The 22,662-nt window shown below is 37.8% G+C and overlaps 1 protein-coding gene across 1 annotated transcript; it reads right to left on the reverse strand.

The window, feature by feature from the left end:
- Positions 1-13,548: 13,548 nt before the first annotated feature.
- Positions 13,549-14,570, reverse strand: LOC133829142 (basic leucine zipper 43-like). Its single transcript, XM_062259041.1, has one exon. It carries the CDS (start codon positions 14,484-14,486, stop codon positions 13,782-13,784), a length of 705 nt encoding a protein of 234 aa, XP_062115025.1. The 5' UTR covers positions 14,487-14,570; the 3' UTR covers positions 13,549-13,781.
- Between the last annotated feature and the right edge of the window lie 8,092 nt (positions 14,571-22,662).

The following is a 22,662-nucleotide window of genomic DNA, read 5'->3' on the forward strand; positions in this document are numbered from 1 at the left end:
GATGGTTCCAATTTCACTAGATGGAAAGACAAGGTGAGGTTTCTTTTAACCACTCTCAAATTCTCCTACATTCTAGAATCCACTCTAGAACCTCTCCCAACCCTATCCGACAAAGACACTCCCGAGGTGGTGGAGAAAAGAAGGAAGAGGGAGGAGGACAATATCCTTTGTAGGGGACATATCCTCAATGCCCTTTCCGATAGGCTCTATGACATCTACACTGAGACCAAATCGGCAAAGGATATATGGGATGCACTTGAAAAAAAATTCAAGGCGGAAGTGGAAGGTACCAAAAAGTTTTTGATATCGCAATATTTGGATTTCAATTTTTTTTGTAATTAACCCATGCTTCCTCAAATACATGAATTACAAATTATTGTTAACAAATTGAAAGTGCTAAAGATTGAGCTTCCCGAGGCCTTTCAAGTTGGTGCTATAGTGGCTAAATTACCACCAACTTGGAAGGGCTATAGGAAAAGAATCCTTCATAAAAATGAGGATTATTCTTTGGAGGAACTCCAAAAACATATTCGAATCGAAAAGGAATTGATATGTAGAGATAAACTTGTGGAGGGGTCTAATGAAGAGACTTCCAAAGAAAATGCGGTGTCACAACCAAAACATCCCAAAAACAAAGGGAAAAAGGGTAATGAGAAACCTTTGGGTCCAAAAACCAACCCAAACAAGTTTAAGGGCGAGAAAGGTCCTTGCCTTGTGTGTGGGAAAAAGGGTCACTATGCTAGAGAGTGTAGGCATAGAAAAGACCAACAAGGACCTAAGGTGAACGCAACTCAAGAGGAAAACATAGTTGCTACCCTTAGCGAGGTGAATGCGGTCCAAGGCAAGGTGAAAGGGTTGTGGTATGATACATGTGCCACCGTCCATGTCACCTATGACAAATCATTATTCAAGACCTTTGAAGAGTTAAATGGCAATCATGAGATTCAAATGGGCAATGAGGGCAAATCCAAGGTACTTGGCAAAGGTACCATTGAAGTCTTTTTCACCTCCGGAAAGAAAGTTACATTAGTGAATGTACTTTATGTTCCCGAAATGAGTAGAAACTTGGTAAGTGGTGATTTTCTTGGCAAGCCTGGCATTAAAGCCGTTTTTGAGTCCAGTAAACTTATACTTACCAAATCAAATGTATTTTTGGGAAAAGGGTGCTCTTGTGAGGGTATGGTTAAATTGTGCACCAATGATGTAACTTTCAATGTTATCAATAAAAATGTTAATTCCGCCTATATTGTTGAGTATGATTCTTTATATTTGTGGCATCTTAAACTATCACATATAGGTTTTTCAACCATGAAAAGAGTAGTAAAATGTGGAATGATTGCATGCAATATTAAAAACTATGGTAAATGTGAAACATATGTTAAGGCAAAAATGATTAAGAAACCATTTTCTAGTGTAGAAAGATCATCTAATTTACTAGATTTAATCCATGGTGATCTTTGTGAATTAAATGGTGTTTTAACTAGAGGTCGTAAAAGGTATTTATTACTTTTATAGATGATTTTAGTAGATATACCTATGTGTTTCTTTTAAAGCATAAAGATGAAACTTTTGATGCTTTTAAACTATATAAATTAGAAGTTGAAAATCAACTAAATAAAAAGATTAAGGTGCTAAGAAGTGATAGAGGAGGAGAGTACTTCTCTAATGAATTCAATATATTTTGTGAAGAAAATGGTATAATTCATGAGTGCACCGCACCTTATACACCACAATACAATGGTGTTGCCGAAAGGAAAAATAGGACTTATCTAGAGATGATAAATTCTATGTTGGTGTTTTCTAAGTTGAATTTCAACTTATGGGGTGAAGCGTTATTAACCGCTTGTCACATTCTAAATCGGATTCCGATGAAGAAAAATGAAATATCTCCATATGAGTTATGGAAAGGAAGAAAACCCAACATAGGGTACTTCAAAGTGTGGGGGTGTCTTTCATATTGCACGAAAAACGAACCTAATAGAACAAAGTTAGGTTCAAGAGCCATAAAGTGTGCTTTTGTTGGTTATGCCAACAATAGTAAAGCTTATAGGCTATTCGACTTAGAGTCTAATATTGTGATTGAATCTAGAGAAGTTGAATTCTTTGAGAACATGTTATGTGACAACAATTCTCAAGCTTCAACATCTCTAAAGGAGAATTTGGTACATGAGAACAATTCTCAAGCTTCTACATCCAAAATTGATTCTCAAGAGGAGAATTCTCAAAAGAATGTAAAGCAGCCCTTTGAACTTAGAAAAAGTCAAAGGCTAAAAAATAATGAGAAAAGTCTAGTAGTGGATGAGATTGATTCTCAACGAATTTCATTCTAGATGGTAGAAGGAAATAGAGAGGAAGTCATTAGGAAAATTCCTATTGTACTTCTCGTTGAGGATGAACCTAAGACTTATAGAGAAGCTATGCAATCGAGAGATAGTGCATTTTGGAAAGAAGCCATCAATGATGAGATGGATTCAATTATTTCCAACAAACACTTGGGAATTGGTAGACCTCCCATCGGGGTCTAAGCCAATTGGGTGTAAGTGGGTATTTAGGAGAAAATACCACATTGATGGCACTATTCAAACCTTTAAAGCTGGATTAGTAGCTAAAGGTTTTAGGCAAAAAGAGGGTATCGATTATTTCGATACCTATGCACCTGTTGCAAGAACAACTTCTATAAGAATTTTGCTCGCTTTAGCTTCTATACACAACTTGTATGTTCATCAAATGGATGTCAAAACGACATTCCTTAATGGTGACCTCAATGAGGAGGTCTATATGGAACAACCTGAAGGGTTTGTCCTACCAAAATATGAACATAAAGTGTGAAGACTTCTAAAATCATTATATGGATTGAAACAAGCTCCTAAGCAATGGCATGAGAAATTTGATCAAGCCATCATGTCTAATGGGTTTAGACATAACAATGGAGACAAGTGTTTGTATTCCAAAACTTGTAAGGGATATGTGATCATTGTTTGCTTATATGTGGATGACATGTTTATTCTAAGTGATAGCATGAAAGGGATAGAAGAAACGAAGAGGTTTCTATCATCAACCTTCAAGATGAAAGATCTTGGAGAAGTTGACACCATACTTGGTATCAAAGTAAAGAAACATAGCGGGGGTTTTGCGTTAGGGAAAGCCCACTATGTTGAGAAAGTATTGAACAAATTTAACCATCTCAAGGTTAAAGATGCCAATACTCCATTCGATCATAGTATAAAACTAGAGAAGAATGAAGGAAGAGCGGTGGCTTAATTGGAGTACACTAGTGGTATAGGGAGTCTAATGTACGCTGCCCAATGTACTAGACCTGATATAGCATTTGCGGTAAGTAAACTTAGTAGGTTTACAAGTAATCCAAGTGTGGATCACTGGAAGGCGATTGGAAGAGTCCTAGGTTATCTCAAGAAAACCAATGGTCTAAGCCTTCATTACTCCAAATTTCCTTCAATCTTAGAAGGATATACAGATGCAAGCTGGATATCCAATCTTGGGGACAACTTGTCCACAACTGGTTGGGTATTTACACTTGGTGGGGGTGCAATTTCTTGGGGTTCCAAGAAACAAACATGTATATCTCATTACACTATGGAAGCATAATTTATATCTCTAGCTGCTACCGGCAAAGAGGCCGAATGGTTAAAGGATTTGTTGATAGAGATACCCCTAATCAAAGAGAATGTATTCACTATATCGATACATTGTGATAGCCAAGCTACAATGGCTAGAGCATACAACAAAGTGTATAATGGGAAGTCTAGACACATTAGTCTAAGACATGGATATGTAAGAGAATTGATTCAAAGAGGAGTCATCTCAATATCCTATGTGAGAACAAGTGAAAATCTAGCGGATCCTTTCACTAAGCCACTAACGAGGGATCTAGTGGCTACATCATCTCGAGGGATGGGACTTAAACTTACTAAAGAGATTCACGATTGATGGTAATCTATCTTAACACTAGTTATTCAACTACTATTAGGTTCAATAGGTAACAACAAGTCAGTCAAGTGATTATTAGCTGTACTAAAAAAAAGTCTCATCTAAGATGTTGAGTACTTGTGAGTTACCAAGTTGAGGGTTAAAGTCGAAAGGTTTTTTAATAGTATTCAGTCTTGTGAAGACAAGTATTTTTGGTAACAAAATACTGTAAGAATTCTACCTATATGGACCTAGGGGTGGTGCCGCCTCTCATGAGAATGAGAGTATTCTCAAGAACGTCCATGAATGGAAAGTGCACATGGCCATTAACGGTGCAGAGCGAGACATAGAGGTCTTAAGTGAACATCGCAAAGGTGTGTGTGTTATCACCGATTTGTCAAAATTGAAAGATGGTTCAATGCCTAGTGCAACCAATTTTTCGACAAATTTTGTGATAATTACACTATAGTAAAGTTCAAGTTGAAAAACACTTTGCTTTATGCACTAATGCAATGACTCCTATAAGAGAGAGTTCTTATTTAATCAAGTGGGGGATTTGTTATATTTTAAAAATATAATGGTTGATTATATAAGTGTTACAATAGATAACTATTTAATCTAGTGGGGGAATGTTATATTATTTTATAATATAATGTAATATTAAATTATATTATAATATAATGTTTTAGATTAAATAAATTTGACAAAGAGTGTCACATTTTGTAACATATACTAAAGAGTTACAATATTTAGATATATGAGATATATCCAAATATGTAACATATTTGGTGTTACAAATTTGTAACTTCCAAATATCACCCATTATTGTGTAGATTTGTTGTTACACAATACTGAGATGAATTTCTTAAAGACATATGAGAAATGGCTGATAGAGATGTTATTTTAACTCCCATATTGTGTTTGGAAGTTACAAAATCAAGTGGGAATAAATTTGGAACGTTTTGGAAAATTGGAAAAATTGGTTGCTGGAAAATGACTAAGGGCCGCAGCGCCTAAAACAGGCGCCACGGCCCAAGTAGCATATTTACACTGAGGGTCGCGGCGCTTGTTTGTCAGGCCGCGGCCCAAGTAGCTGGCAGCATTTTCCAACTTCGGTTTTTATCCAATTTTGAACTTTTCCAACAGCCAAGTAACTCCCAAATCTCTATTTTAATTCCATAAAACATCCAATTAATCAATGGTAACAGCCATGGGGGTTGGTGGAATTTGAAATTCAAAGGGTGTCTCAAAACTCTATAAATAAGAGCCTAATGCTCACTTGTAAGACACAACATTTCTATCCATTAGAGCACTTGGCTAGAAACACCTTGAGGCTTGATAATTCCATAAAGCATTTCCTATAATCTATGAGAGATCCCTTAGTGCTTGAGTTAGGGGGAAATAAGCTTTTGGACAAAGGTTTCAAACATTGTTCAAGTTGGTGATCCCCAACACTCTTCACTTTGGTAGTGTGAGTGAGAGATGTTTCTATTTAGTTTGTTTGTTCTTTCTTTCTATTCTATTTCTCTTCATCTTCATATTCTTCTCTTTTGTTTATTTGTATTTCTTGTTTTGAGTTGTAATCTTCTTTTCTTTATTTCAAACTTTTTTACTTTACTGGTAATATTTTTCTTTGAGTTGTAGTTTTCGCTATTCTATTCTTCTTCTCTTCTTCTTGTTCTTTAGTTTACTTGTATTTTCAATTATAGAGTTGTAACCTTATTCAATCAATCTATATTTATTTGTAATATATTGTCTAGAGTTGTAATATTATTGTCAATTTCCATTGAGGCAAAATAAATTTTCCTAAAAATTACTTCAGAGAACCTTAGGAAGGTCGAGTTGTTTCCTTCTACTATCACCGACGTTCCGGATGAAGATGGTCTCGAGCTTGTGAACAGCATAGACTCCCTGGGACCTATTCATGTCGAGGATGTACCCTCTTCGCCGGTGCTTGTTGGACAGGAGGTTGATGAGGTGGGTGCATCCGCACACTTGCTAGTTGCTTCAGATGATTTTGATGAAGCCACATTCGAACTAGAATCTCATTCAGAAGGTCTGACACTTTTATCATCTTTCCTTTATGTTTCGTCTGTATTTAATATCTCGCTAATATTTGATTTTCTTTTGTAGGTTCAGATATGTTTGGCTTTGTTCATACCCAACAAAGTTCATGTAACGCCCTACTTCCTTAGAGCCGTTACCAAGTGAGTTTTAAGACATAACAGTGTGCAATGAACTCGCTAACCGAGGTTTTTAAAACAAAAGTGTGACTAATAAAAAGTTAAGGCTGTAATCTTTGAAAATGCGTCGTGTCATTAAAAAACTTCCAGTATTAAACATTTGGGATCCCAAAATAAGGTTCGAAAACTATTTACATCTTAAAATAAGTTTACAATTGATCAGTTATAAAAATCATAGATTATTACAGCCATTTTCAAATAAACCCCCAACCAAAGCAGTCGGGCAGGCCAAACATGTACGCGTCGCTTCACGCTCTCCGTACTCATGGTTGGTTGACTTAGACATTGCCCTTACCTGCAACACAGAGCACCCGTGAGCCGAAGCCCAGCAAGAAAACTCATGCAGTACATAACATATGCAATCTATACAGTTTATCATATCAGATAATCCACAGATAAACAAGTCAACCATTAGACTAAGCAAACACGGCCATGCCGCCCCAGAACCCTTACCGCAGCCTGGGGTCTCGGTCCTCACCGTAAGGATCTCACATATATCCTCTGGGTCCCACCCTGACCATAAGCATCCTATGTGCTAAGTGTTACTTCCGGCCCCGCTGCCGTTCTCGGCCTTGCCGCCCTCGGCCATAGCCGTTCATTTCACTATAATCACATATATAGCATAAATCAAACAACATTCAAACAAATATCAATTCATTTAAATCTGCACCCTAACATGTAATGCAATATAGGGCCGTGCCCTGCAATCATCTCATCATGCAACATGCAATATAGGGTCGTGCCCCGCAATCACACTATGGGCCCATGCCCCATCCTACGGGTGTTATAGTTTTCTTACTTGTATTCCGAGCCTCCTCATGCACTCAAGCCGCGAGCACGGTCCTCTAGCACGAGCCTCTCCAATATCCTAGTCACAACACACATGAAACATCCTTTAATACTAATCAATTCATAACCACTTCCCGGGACCAATCCCACACTCTCGGGACTCCCAAATTCCTAAAACAATCCATCGGAAACATCCCCCGAGCCCTTGGAACAAATGCCCAAAAATGCAAAATTTCCCATCCTGAAAAAGGCGTAGCGCCGCGGCGCTACCCGCAAGGGCCGCGGCGCCCAGCGAAGTCAGAAAGCTCCCCTGACTGAAAACAGCCTCGCGCCGCGGCGCTCCTTCGCGAACCCAGAAAAACTGGGTTTTTCCTCTGCATTTCATCATCCAAAACATCCCCAACTCACACCTAAGCCCCAAAATCAATTCAAAACCCCACATAGACCATTTAACAACTCAGAAACACAATCAAAGAAACCCAAACACACAATCAAATCCCCAAAATCCATATCTTTGATTTTCAACTTCAGAAAATATAAAACCCAAAACCAAACTTAAACCATGCTCAAATTCCTCAAACCATAAGAGAAACAAGCCTTAAATTTACTTAGAATCCTTACCTTGAATGAAGAATCCAACCCTATGCATCCTTGATTCATCTCCTAAGTCTCAAATTTCAGCTCCTTCACTCCTCTTCTTCTCCTTCTTCTTCTTCTTCTTGCCCTAGGCCTCCTTCAAGCTTTCCTTTTCTTAATTTTTAAACAAAACCACCAAAATGGATAAGTGCCAAACCGTTCACCCCATATAACCCAGCTGCAATTTGTCTAAACCCCTTGCCAAATGACCATCTTACCCCTCCTTGCCTATCCTTTCCTAACTAAACCTCAAGGGGTTACTTGTCATTTCCTATCCATTACAATTCTACCATTTTACCATCAAAACCTGTTACTCTCTATGGTTACTAATCAGTTACACAAGTTACCAAATTACCAGTCACCAAAATCTCTCAAGAACTAAGTTACAAAATCCCCGAATTACCCCTAGGCTCCTCCCGAGTCGGGTATAGAAATCCCGTTGTGACTTTTAAGTTAATTTTCTCTCTAGGACCGTCTCGGCCCGTGCATCACAATAATAACACCACACTCACGTGGTACAATTCACAGAATACAATTATCACATATCAATACAGTTATGCCCAACATGGCCAAAATTACAATTATGCCCTTCTAACACGATCCGGGCCTACATGCATACTAATATTCATAGTCATGCATCTCAGATAAACAAATAGTCATATAACATGCTTTAAATCATAATCATGTATTTAACTCATCAAAGTCACACATAAATCCCATCATGCCCACCTGGCACGCTAATCAAGGCCCTTAAGCCTTATTAGCGAATTTGGGTCGTTACAGTTCAACTTCAACCGAGACTAGCCCTTCCATCCGAGTGGCTAAGGGGGCCAAGGTTGAGCCTGAGCCGATAATGGAGGTTCTTCCCAAGGTGTCTCCTCTGACTCCTTTGGTGTCTAGTCCTGTCGTAGAGGTAGAGTCATTCTTGCCTACATCGGTTCCTCCCAATTTCACTGATGTGGGTGCCTCCTCTTCTGCACATGCTCCCTTATCTAAGCCACACCAATCTGCCATACGGAACTTAGGTGCCATCATGGACCAAGCGTCCCATCTAGAGCAGATGACAACGAATTTTAATGGGATTAAGAATGAGTACTTGAGCGCCATCCTCATGAAGTCACTGCTTGACATTCAGAGTGTAAATCCTCTGCAATTTTCTTTTTGTCTGGTTAGCTTGTGTGCTGGCGTTACTTAACACTTATATGTTTTTTGTAGGAGTTGATGTTGGTCTCCCTTGTCTATGATAGGTCTGTAGAGTATACCTCTACACTTTCCAACCTTCGTTCTGAGATTACAGCTGTCCACCATGAGGTGTTGGACCTTAGTCATGTTCATGGCTCTAAGGATGCGGACATTGCTTTGAAAGATGAAGAGATCAGAACTCTCCATAGTACTGTGGAGCTTAAACAACAAGAAGTGATTGGGTTGACTCTCGGGGTAACCTAGATGGAGGGGAAACTTGCCGATTAGCTCAAATAGTCTAAAGCTAAGAAGGAGAAGCCGATTGCCGACATGGATCAACTGGGGAAGGATGCTCTTGTCGAGAAGGAGCAAAAGGTCAAGGTTGCCCGGGACAAGGCTTGAGAGGAGTATTCAGAGACAACTTTTTCTTGCTTCCACTTGATCTGGAAGTCCAACAAAGATCTTAACTTTGATTTCCTTCCCGAGAAGACGAGAGCGAAAGAGCTTAGGAAGTGTCTGGCTCGTGAGGCTGCCGAGGCTCAGGGTGATCTTTCAAATGATACTCCTCACCCTAGTTAGTTTCTTTTGGTCTTTTACTTTGTCATTCCTTTCATGCCATTGGTGGGGCAACTTGTACTTGACAATTTTTACATATGAAATTTTATGCTTTTTTGTTATGAGTACTCAATGTATTGATTGAAATTTCTTATTTCCAATGCTTACTAAGTATATCAACTCACAACCCTCATTTGTTTAGGTATCAGTATACTCTAAACGCATGAATTTCACGTGCCATACTAACCTTACTCCTTTAATTTTTTCATGCTAACAACCATGGTAATGTGAGTAGTACGGTACTTCACCAAGTACCATGAACAAAATAGTCAGGTCGACCACCCCATGGGTGATAGGCCGACCACCTTAGAAGGGTTGGTGGGCAGGCTGACCACCCTATGAGGGACATGGCTAGGAGTCTCACTACCAATGCCTTTTTGTTTTTTTGTTTTTTTGCACTTTCAGAACATATGTTGAACAAATGTCCTAGAAAAACTTGAGCTTGCTTAGTATTTAAGGTCACGTCCTCATTGCTTGTGTATACCTCGATTGGTATGTACTATATGCCCCCCAAGTGATCATGGGTTTAAAATCCTTGGTCACTTGCCACTTTACCATGCCTTGCTTCGGGTGTTTAGACACATAGTATTATCATTTTCACCCAATGATGCAAGCAGCAAATGCTTGTCCCTCATTGGTAGTCGGGTGATGATTTCATACTCAATAGTAATGATACCTATACATAAATGTAGATTGTGTAGCAAGTGTTGATCACGATCTACGTAATCTCTCATGTACTCGTTATAATTATTGCAGACAGAAGTGTATAAGTTGGACCAACCGAGTCTAGATGGGATAATTGAGCCTGTAACGAGTCTTAGATGAAATTGTTGATCGGTCCCTCAAGGACCAGATTTGATTATGATCCGATGATGGAGACTTGTTATTAAACCAGTCTATTTTTTGATTGTATGGGTCGATAAGTTCCTCAAGAACCAAGATCGATCATGATCAAATAATTTGGAGACAAGGTCCTCAGACCAATCTCTTGTTTGGATCGTATGGGTTGATAGGCTCCTCATGAACCAAGAACGAACACAATCCATAATCTTATTTCTTGTTTTAGTGTTATTAAACTTTTTTTTAGAGGGGTTTGAATATCTTAAATATTCATTCATAGTGAAGTAGGTTCTGAGATTAAAATTGTGTGTTTTGGTGATAACAGAAGGTTGAGAATTGTGTGTTTTAGTAAAGTAGGTTCTGAAAAATTTGTTTGTCTGCTATGGAGCTATAAGGAAGAAACTTATTGTGTGTTATTTTAATTGTTTGACTTGTTGTTCATAGATGGTTAGATCACTATTATAGGGGAAACGCTGCTCGATTTTGTCTAGAATTATCTATTATTATATTTGTATTGTGTTGTGCTTATTTGATTGGATTTGATTACATTGATAGATTGTTAGGTTACTAATATAGAGGAAATGGTGCTCAATTTTTCGTATGCTTATTTAGTTTTTTTTTTTGTTTAATTTTTCATAGACATAAGAGAGGATATGGATAGAAAATGGATGTCAGCGAATAGGTTATCCGTGAAATATAAAAACGGGGTCAGCCTTTTTCTGACCAGTCTACCAAAACCTCCCGAGATTCCAAATAATATAGAAATTGTGCAACCTAAAGTAAGTCACTACAACTTCAATTATTTTGAAAATCTATAGTTGAATTTTGCTAATATTCTTTATATTAAAGATTTTTTTTTAAATATTTGTGTCCACACCAATCAGACAATGTGGCATTTGGATGTTATGTGATAAGGATGTTGAAGGATTACATTGAACACCCATGACCTAGACGTTACTTGAAGAAATAGGTATATATTTATAAAAAGTCTACGGTTTTTTTATTATTAAGTATATATAATCAAATAATAATAATTAAATAATATATTTTACTTTGTATTTTTTGTAGCTAAACACTATGCCATATACACCAGCATAGATTAATGAAATGCAACAATAGTAGGCGAATGATATGCTACCGATAGTTCAATGTCATCATCCCAAAAAATAGGTTTTTGTTGTTTACTTTTTCTATCTTACTATATGTCTCGCTAGCTAGTGTAATATTTGTTGATTTTGTATGTGTAACAACAAATATTACATTTTTGTATATTTAGCTAACTAAAACACATTACATACATTTCAGTTCTTTTAATGAAAATTCACAATTTAAATTTGCATATAATGTAGATTTTTTAATTAATATATTTAATTTCATTTCAAAATATATATTTAATTATATTAATTAATATACTGAAAATAAATATTTAATTAATTATTAATTAATTTTTTTAAAAAACATAAACCAATGATGACTCGAGATAAGAGACATTGAATACATACACTCTTTTATGGGGAGACATTGTAGGTACCCTATGATGACTCCTAATAGGAGACTTTGTAGACATTCAACATCTCCCCCTGGGAGTCATCATACTACACCTTATGATGACTCCTAGGGGATGACGTTGAACGTCTACAAAGTCTCTCAGTCATCGTAAGGTACCTTTAGATGACTCATCCAACAACGTCTCCCCTGGGGGAAGACATTAATGTCTACTGTGTCTTCCCCATATAGCCATTAAATGTCTATTTTATTGTAGTGTAGGAGACAACTTGCTATAGTGACACCCACAAATAAGTCTTCCGGCAACACCGTCTTTATAGTGTTCAACTTGTTCACAATGATTTAGAGTTCATGAATTTGGGGATGAAGACGCTTTTCATCAAAAAAATTAAAGTCCATGTATTGAGAAATAAAAAATTTCTTAGTACTTTAAATCTTCTTCCACTTTATACTTGTTTTCCAAAGCTTCACATATATCTCATTAGCTGAACTATTGTGTTTATGTAGATCACAGAGACTATTTGACAATACGTTGAGAATGTCGCATCTACACATTAGTTCACCTTCTTCTATTTTCATATTTTGGGAGACCATTTCAATAGTGTCATCTTCACTTGAAGTAGGCAAAGGTTTCTAATCCAGGTCAAAGATGTGTAGGACACCTTAAGGGTGATGAGGAGGAACTTAACTATACATTGCCATCTCACAAAATTAGTACATTAAATCTATATCAAGTCTCAGAGATTCTTTTTTAATTATTTTAATTTTTCACAACAAAATTTCCTATAAAATATAAATAGTTAGTTAACAATCTTGCACCATCATTTCTTGTAATCAGGAGTGGAGGGATGTGAGGGCGATGGCCAGAGACGGAGACAACCCTTATAATAAAGGTGGCTTTTCGTTTTTTGGTTTCTAACATTAAGTTGGGGACAAATATAATTATCATTTTATTCCAAATTTAGATTACATTTAGAATTTCTTTTATTTATAATAATTAAAAATTAGTATAGAGTAGGGGCTGTATACATACATGGCTCTGTGCCACAGTGGCGTCCAGTTAATTCTTTCTAATTTAAAATTTTATATTTATTTTAAAGTTTAATTTTAATTATTATAATAATTAATTTATAAAAATGTATATTTTTTCAATAGTATTCTAGCTTGTCTTTTTGATAAATATTTTTATATCAATTTGGCCCCAGTAAAATTATAGTGTAGTTTACAACCCCATAAGTCACTAATTGGGTTGCAATAATTTTTTTTTCTTGTAGGTGTTTATGCTGATTATTTTTTGTAATATCTAAAATTCCAGATTATACTAGTCCAGTATAGTTCATATAATTATTAACTCTTAAATTTTGTTGTTGTCGGTAAACTATGCAGTAGAAGATAATATCATTTAAGAAAGAAATTATAAGGATAAGAATTTCTCAATCGACAATAATAATAATAATAATTGTGATTAGAAGAAAACAAATCGTGCACACAACACTAAAAGCAAAATGGGGAACTGAACTTGGCACAAAACCATTGAACGAAGTTGGGTCATACTCGTAATGCTTTTTTTTTTTTTTTTTACAGTCGTCTTTTTGTTACACAACCAATCACAATTTCCCTATAACAGTTTCAATTGCAGGCTGTGTACTTTATTTCTATTGTACCATTGACATTGACAATGTATATGTACATCGATGCATATAAATATAAACATATAATAAGATGGAATTCACAAATCCCAAACAAGACTAGATACTATTAAAGAACCATAAATTACTTCATCTAAAGCCAAGACAGGTTACTTTATATATATATATATAGTTCTTTTTCTTTCTTTCTTTGATCAATATTATAGCGTAGGCGTAGTACGTAGTTATATGTAAATGAAAAATGATTTGGTTCTAAATAGTAAGTTGATTATAATTCTGAGCTAGGATGAATGGTATTCATAAACAATGGATTTCAGGATGATTAAACCTAATTATTAATAGTTTTTTTTTTTTTTTTTGCTTTCTAAAATAAGTTATGTACTATAAATACTCATTAATGAAGTAATTGCATGGAACTAACAGTAGCGGAGGGTGTAGTTGAAGCCAGCTGGGCTCTGCTATCTTCACCCGCAATATTCCTGACAGGCACTAGCAAATCAGATAGTATGATTTGTAGCGAAGAAACCTTCTCCTTGAGCTGAGAATTCTCTTGGACTATCTGTTGATTGGAGTCCAGCAATTGAATAAGCTTCTCCGAAAGCTGGCGGTTCGTCGTTTGTAACTGGCTCACCAAGTACTGAAGCTCTTCTATCTGCATTTTCCGCCTCATTCTCGACCGCCGAGCAGATTCCCTGTTGGATATCATTCTCTTCAGCCTCCTTGTGTCGTTGGCGCTATTATTCGCGCCTTCTCGTCGATTTCGTTCAGTCATTTCGACGTTGTTTATGTCGTCAGTGGCCGCCGAATCATTGCCATTGCTGCCGCTGCCGCCACCGCCTGGAGACGATATGGATGTGCGTTGAGAGAAGCTCTCGTTAGGGTTTGGGAAGAGCCTACTAGTAGTGGTAGTAAAGAAAAATGGGTTTTGTTGGGGTAAAGAGTGATGCCCTAGGTTTAGAACTTCAAATGCATGCCTATTCATCAAGCCAGGAAAGAGAGGAGCTTTTTGGTTAGGTATGGGAGATATTGATGAGTTTATTGAATTTTGGGATGGGCTATGGTTAATTCCCTTCATATTAGACCCATTATTTGATTCCATCGGTGAGAGATGATAGAGGAGCTAAAGAGGTTTTAAAGGAAGAGAGAAAAGAGAGATTTTTTTATTTATAGTGAAATATTGATGATAGCATTGGTGTGTACATTATATATAGATTTATATTAGGGTCTGTCTTTGGTAGTTTTAGGAATATATGTGTTACGTTTTTAAATGTTGGGCTCCACGTATGGTTTGCCGGGATATATACAAAAAAAATTATAAATCGAAAAAGATTTATAGAAGAATATTTCCTAAAAGTGACTCGTGTTTTGTCAAGTGATATTCATAATGATCATGGTGGGGCATAATTTATTTAGACAAATTAAGACGCAAAAATATGGTTTAAATCTTTTGTCGTCTACAAGTTGAAATTAAAGCACCGCTAATTATGCTTTTCCTGTATAAATATTAATAATGCACTAATAGCATGGCTTCAATTAGAAATTAATCTTTTAATAAAGATACATGTATATCTGAACACATAAATATGGTAAGAAAGAAGAAGAATGTGCAAATTAGTCATGAGTGATATGATGCATATATATTTTAATTCAAGAAAACAAGTTATATACGCAGCCTAATATAACATAATAAGGCAGCGTATAGTGGTTCTAATGTTGGAAAATAATGCGTTAGCTACATGTGTGATTAAATATCTAATAGTTATTGTATAGTTTAATCTAATTTAAAGTTAAATAATGAATTAAAACATTTCTTCTATATAAAAAATATATGTATTTAACTGTTTTTCTTCATTATAACAGTTTTCTTTTAATTTTAATAAAATATTTCAAATATTTAATGCAATATACCTTTAAAACCAATTAAAAAATACAAAAAAATAAATATTTAGTAATTATCTTAATATAAATCCAAATATTATTTTTATAATAATATTTAATACAAAATATTCAATAATTATATTAAAATAAATTCAAATATTATAAAAAATATTACTATTATTATTATAATAATATATATATAATACATAATTCTAATTTTGATAAAAATTTTATAAAATAAATATTTAGTAATTATACTAATATCAATTTAAACATTATAAAATATCATTGTTGTCTGTGTTTCTATCATCATACACGTGGCAATTAAGAATGATTGATGACAATGCAAGTCATGGGGCTTTCGAAGTATGAACTCTTCGGGGCGGCCTAGCTAGTTCGGCCAAGACGTGGGTGTCTCCAAGTGAGGCCATGCCCCGAGTTTTATCTTCAAAGCGAGGATGTCTCCGAGTGAGGTCATGTCCTTAGAATGCCCCAAGCCATTCTGCAAGTCGTGGATGTCTCCCGACGAGGCTACATTCTGAGGTCCATTCTAAGGCCATGATGCCTTCGTGTGATGCCACGTCCCAAGGTGCTCTCCTCATTCGCAAATTTCCCAGTTTTAGGATTTTGGTCCTCCGACCAAGAGTGGCTACCAGGTGTCAATCACCCTGGGCATGGGCCACCAGAGTGTTATATGATAACTTTTGGTGAGCCTCAATTAGTGGTATCGAGTTCGTACACTCAACAATCGATATTTCCCACAATGCTACCTGACATGGGCAAATGTCCTCAGAGGCATGTTTTCCATAAAGCTGGTGTACAACTTTCTGTAGTGGGCCCCATGCAATCTGTCTGGGTCATAGTCTTTATTTACTGCAACCCTTTTTGTATTAACTTAACATTAATACCCCAAGAGGGGGGAATCTGGTATTAATGTAAGATGATTAGCATTAATGACCCCAACTTCTATAAATAGGGCTGAGGTATCTCCTTATAAAGGGTTCGATTTTTAGAGGGAAAAACTCTCTGCAACTCAATGCAATATACATGCTGCCTGAGAACCACCATTGAAGCTTTCTATAACAAGCTTCAAGCTCACTAAATAATAGAGACTCGTGAACTAGGGCTATTTTATAGTCTGAACCACGTAAAATCATTGTGTTCTTCCCTTATATTTCCTTCAACCTTTCGAATTAAGTTGATAGCAAATAAGTCAGTCAATATTTTGGTACTTTCATTGAGAGTTTGAAGGAAGTTTGAAGAATAGACATGGTAACCAGTCAAAGAAATGTACCAGACGATATCGCACATCACGCTGCAGCCGAGGGAGGAAAAACCAGTCACGTGCCACCGCAACTCCACCTTGACACAGTGGAGGACTATGACGAAAATACTAAATACGATGACATTGACGATTGAGGCGATGATGAGTACTATGAGGAGAAATATCCTCATCCCATGGATGTGGGGGAGGGGGACACCAAAAGTGTTGGCGATCCACGACCAGGTGGCCACTCAGCAGTAGAAGATTGACACCAAAGAGGGTAACATCGTTGCCCTGTAGGAGATGGTTAATGCAATGAGGGCTACTCTGGCTACCCAAGGGCTGCGAGTGGACCCCCATGGAGAAGTACCGTCTAGGTAGCGAACTGGTGTGCCACCTGGGCACCCAGCTTGAATGCCACCTGTCGATCCAGCCGGTCTACCTCCCGAGCACCCGGCAGAGTTTGTGCGATATCCGCCAGCAAGCGTGCATCCCATGCACGAAGCTAAATATGGAACCCCACCTGTGCCACAGGACCGTGGCAAAGGAAAGGTTGATGATATCCTTGATCCCATGCCAAAGAAGGCTCTTTGGAATCCCAAAGACAATCAGGTCTCGAGAACAGGTAGCATGGGTGAATGCCTGGGAGCCTGAGGACACTGCAAGGCCATCAGCGCCCGTGGAGCCCTGGGTGTTCCGCCCAGGTGCACCAATAGAGACCGTGTGAGCCTGGAGGTGGTGTCCCCCCGACACCTCGCCATCACCACAGGAACAATGGCCAAAGGGCCAACAAGTGAAACTTCTCTGTTGGTCGAGAGCGCAACATCAACATCTCAGTTAACAATGAGAATGTTGAGTTCGACGGGGAAACGGAGGTGGCCTATCTCAAGGATAGTGGCGCGATCCAAGGTCAGGCTAACCTATAGGTGGACCTTAATTCTTGTCGGTGCAATAAGACCCACGGGCGTGAACCCACAAAGAAAGGTCAATCAGACCTTAGGGAAAATCTCAACACCCGGAGGAGAGATAACCCAGCACAAAGTGCCAATAAAGATCGCGACCCGCTCCACATGGAGTTCGAGAGCTTGAAGATGATCATGCCAAGAATGCCCTGATGACAGGGCCACGACTCCGAATCAGATGATGAAGATGTGGAGCCATGCTCTCCTCACATAGTTGAAGTGTTGGGGTTTTATGCCCTAATTAAAACCCAATTTCTATGTAATCTCATTTTATTATCAATAAAAGAATAGAAATCAATTTTTGACTTGGTCAATCACTTTGCTCACATTTTTTATTTTCATGATTATTTGTTTAATATAAAATTCTATTAAGTCTTGAACATATATCTAATCATATTTATAGTGACGTAATCACAATGGAATATAAATATGATTATATGTTCGAACATAAGTTAGTTCTAAGATTAGTCAGTGCACAGAACTTATACTGACTTGCCAATCTATGATATCATCTACTTACACATTGTAGTGTTATCTTCTTTCCACAACATTAGCAAAGTAGATAAGATCGGATGTATTTATTACATTGGACTTGACTGATATTGACAGTAGATAGGATAAGTAAACATACTGTTATTATCTGTTCTAGTCATATCATATAGGTTACCATAGGTCAATTCAATCTCAATTCTAAGTGGTTAGTATTCTAACTGATTGTATTATTTGAGTTATTTGACTTGTTCGTTACCAGTCTACCCTATGGACTAGCCCATACTTACATCTTGGGAACTCGGTAGTATAATTGAGTGGGAGAATTAACTATAGATATGAACATATATAGCTTCTAATGAAGAAGTAAAACGATGGTTTCCTTTTAGTTTGGTTCAAGGTGCTAAATGATAGAGATCTCATTTCAGTAATTAATATTAGTTTACTGAAATATCATTTACAAGGAACTAAGTATTTTAAGGATAAAATACAATGAGGGGTAAAATGGTATTTTACTCCCATCTCATTGTAGAATGTCTATAGAGGATTGTATGATAATTATGGTTGTGGCAATGGATAACTAATAATGTATCTATAGTGCTTATAGAGCCACTACTACAAATAAGGTTTTTTAGGGCTCGCTTATAGAGCCACTACTAAAAAAGTTTTTAGGACTCGCGCTATTTGAGAGCCTTAAAAAGTAATGTTTTTTAGGACTCGCGTTGCGAGTTCTAAAAGAATGTTTTGCGAGTCCTAAAAGAAAGTGCGAGTCCTAAAGAATGTTTTTAGGACTCTCATTGCGAGTCCTAAAAAGTTTTATTTTTAATTTTAAAAAAATGAATTGGTGGCCAAAGCTCCCGCCGGAGCTCCGGAAACAGAGGCGGTGCCACCACCCTACGATGGTGGTTCGAGAAAACAGTGATTGACTTTTGAAGCCTAAGGCTCGGGGAACGTGGTGGTGGTGGTGGTTCTTCGTGGAACGGAATGTGGTGGCCGAATTAAGGGTAAAAATTTTCAGACTCCATAGATTCCGACGAACACCAAAAATGAAATCTGACAACTTCTAACCCGATCCTTGGTTGGGTTTTGCTCGCATGAAAGTGTTGAGTATGATGGTGGTGGTGGCTCGACTCACAACGACTCGGAATCTCGTCAGAAACTTTGGGAAAACCCAAAACCGAAGGCTCCGTTGTCCGTCTTAGGTGGCGCGTGAGGGCTCAAGCTTGCGAGGGTCGAAGCTTCGATGGCCTCCGAAGATCCCTGGTTAGCGCGTGTTGCTGGTGGTGGCGGGGAAGGCAGCGGTCGGGCACGGCAAAGTTTCAGGCGAGAGAGAGGGAAGGAGAGAGAGGAGAGAGAAAGAAGAGGGGGTTGAGTGTGGTTTTTTTTTTTAAATAGTCATTTATAAAACTTTAATTTGTTTTTAGGACACGCATCCGTTTTTAGGACTAGCGTTGCAAGTCCTAAAAGAAATTCTTTAAGGACTCTCAACGTGAGTGCTAAAAAGTCCATGAGATTGGAGAGAATTTGTGATTTTTTAAAATTCAAACTTTTAGGACACATAAGTTTTTAGGACTCGGAATGAGTGCCCTAAAAAGATTCTTTAAGGACTCACAATGAGTGTCCTAAAAAGTCCAGGAGGTGTTTGTTAAAAAAAATTCAAACTTTTATAGGAGACACATAGTTTTTAGGCCTTGCTCCGCGAGCCCTAAAAGAAATTCTTTAAGGACTCGCAACGCGAGTTCTAAAAAGTCCAAGAGCTGTTTTTAGGACTCGCATCTAGGTGAGTGTCCTAGAAAAGTGTCCTAAAATGGTGTTTCTATAGTAGTGAGCTTTCTATGAATTCAAGAGTGCAATTGTGAGTGTTTAGTGGAGTCACGAGGAATTAATAAGTTAGTAAATTTATTTGTTAAGTTTATGATAACTTATTGGAGCTTAATTTCATAGGCCCATGGTCCCCACTGTACCTTGGATAAAATCATCTAGATAGTCTCAATCAATTAATTTAATTATCAAAGTTGACCAGGTCAATTTTGGATAGTTTCACAAAGTTATACGATTTAGAAAAGAAAATAGATTTTAGGGCAGCTTTATTAATTAAGACAATTGGTGTCTAAATTAAAAAATAAGTTTAAATCAAGTTTCAAATTATAAATAATTAATTTGGTAAAGGATTTAAATAATTAATCAATAGAAAATAATACAGACCTAGATTTTAAGTCCAACGGGCTTATAATTAAATGGGAAATTTCACGGCCTAAAGCCCATGATAATTTCAACCTAATGACTAATATTATCTATTCTTTTATTGATTTTTTAATTAAAATAAATGACCTAATTGAGCCTATAAAAGGAATGCTAAGTGAGAGTTGAAATTAGATGATTGGGAAGATCTGGAGCAGAACAGAAGATCAGAAGATCTAGTTTTGACACTATAGGGTTCTAGACTCTCTCAACAACAAAAGTCATTTTCTAATCCTCAATATTCTCTTCTCTTCTTCTCTTTGTATCTTTCTCATGTGTTGAGAATTTCCCACTCTAGTCTAGGTGATTCTAAGGATGCTTTGGAAGGCTATGAAGAAATTTGAAGATTAGTTCAGTTTCTTGGTGATACCCTGCGACTGAAAGGATTTAAGGGTTAGAGAAACTGAAGGAATGACTTATTCATTCTGCTGCATATAATGTAAGTGTTCTTATTATTATCTATGTTTAAATTCAATTATAGAAACATCTTCTAGGTTTTCTTATATTAATTTGTTTAATATATGATTTACATGAAAATAAAAAAAATCTTGTATAAGTTTTCCCAACAGGAAGCCCCTTTACCGTAGGGCTTCAAGATGCCTTCCATCACGTCTTATGATAACAACACTGATCCCACATACCACCTCTCAAAGTTCAATAGGTTCATGTTGGTGTATCGCGTCTTCGAAGACGCCAAGTGTCATGTGTTCCTAATAACTATGACTACGTCAGCAGTTGAATGGTTCAAGAAACACAGGTCGGGATCCATTCATTCATGGAACCAATTTCCATCTTCCTTCTGAAGACAGTTCATAGTAGCCCAAAAAGTGAGTTTTGAGGTCAATGCTCTGGCCAACATAAAGCAGGGACCCTTCGAGACTCTCAAAGCGTACATGAAATGCTTCAAGGAGGAAGATGCGAGGACGTAGAGCATTGACGACATCCACCAGCTGATAGCCTTACAAGTCAGAATCTGTGCGGGGTCCCCACTGTGGGATGACCTCCAGCGGCAAGGATGCCGACGTCTCGACGACTTCATTCGTCGAGCCAAAGAATATATCAACTGGGAAGATGCCCAAATTTGGGCTTTTGGGAAGCCCGTCACCTTTCCCTCTTTGACAGCGCCTAGCCCCGTGACTTTGGTTACACCGTATCCACTATATGCTCCTATCCAACCAATTATGGTGAGAGCTCAGTCCAGTCCAAGCACCCCGCCAACTAGCTTTAGCGCCCTATCGACTGCTGGTTTCAGTGCGCCCCTGGTAGGATATGGAGCAGCGCCCACTGAATACAATGCTTATCATCCTGCATACAGTGCTAGAGTTGCTGCTCCATCCTTGTCCGCCGCACCAAGCCGGACCCCCAGCAGCAGTAGATGCAGGGGTAAGGTTAAGGGCAAGAAGTCCAAAGGAAATGGGACAGCGCGGGCTGAGCAAGGAACTGCCCCTGGAGAGAATTATGTCTCCCAGTACTCTGAGTACATCGACTTAGTGGACTCTCGGGAGAATATCTTTGTGGCCATGGAGCAGCAAGTCCATTATTAGAAGCCACAACCCATCAGGAGGGACAGAGAGAGGCGAGATCCCAGCAAGTTTTGTCATTTTCGTAACGATGTGGGGGCATCACACAAATGAATGTCGCCAGCTCAAAGATGAGATTGAAAAATTCACCAAGTTGTGACACCTCTACCAATATTCTCGAAATGGGGCGCATAAAGCTCCGACCCCAGCTGTGGAAAAAGAATCATAGTCCCCTGTTCCCTAATCTCCGAACCCGACATTCATAGCTCCACCGCAGCCGGTGGAAAATAGGCCTCCTCGCCAAGTAGGGACTATCTTGGGAGGACCTCAATTGGGGGGCATATCTAGAGGTTCAAATAATAGGTACATGTGGGCCTTAAACCACGATGAGGAGGTATTGGCATTGGATCAATTCCCAGCCCAGATGCCTCTGATGACAAACTAAATCATCGCATTCTCCAAGGACGATGATCAGAGAATTCACTTTCCACACCACAATTGTAATGCCCTGGATAACCAAGACCGTTACACTGTGTGTTTGTAAATGTGCAAGACTTGCTAATCAAGTCGTTTAGTTGAAAACGTGATCCTGAGGTTATAATCGAGTTAGGGTTAAAAGATTTTGGTCATAAATGGATAATTTTTCCTTTAAATAAATGTTTAGTACATGGGATCCCAAAAACAGGGTTAAAGGACAAATTTACAAACTTCCAAAAGTCGAATACAAGCGAAGGCCACTCTAATGGAAAAATACACATTTTAGGTTTTCTGTCCCTGTACAAACCCTCGGCCGGGGCAGACGAGCAGCTGACAATGTACACCTCGCCCTTAGAGCTCAGTATTTAACAGGCTATAAGCAACGGATTAGCAATAGCAAACATCTCATTACTCAACAGTTATCATAATTCATCTGACAATACT

Source organism: Humulus lupulus, chromosome 4 (assembly GCF_963169125.1).
Source record: "Humulus lupulus chromosome 4, drHumLupu1.1, whole genome shotgun sequence".
NCBI classification, from domain to species: Eukaryota; Viridiplantae; Streptophyta; class Magnoliopsida; order Rosales; family Cannabaceae; genus Humulus; species Humulus lupulus.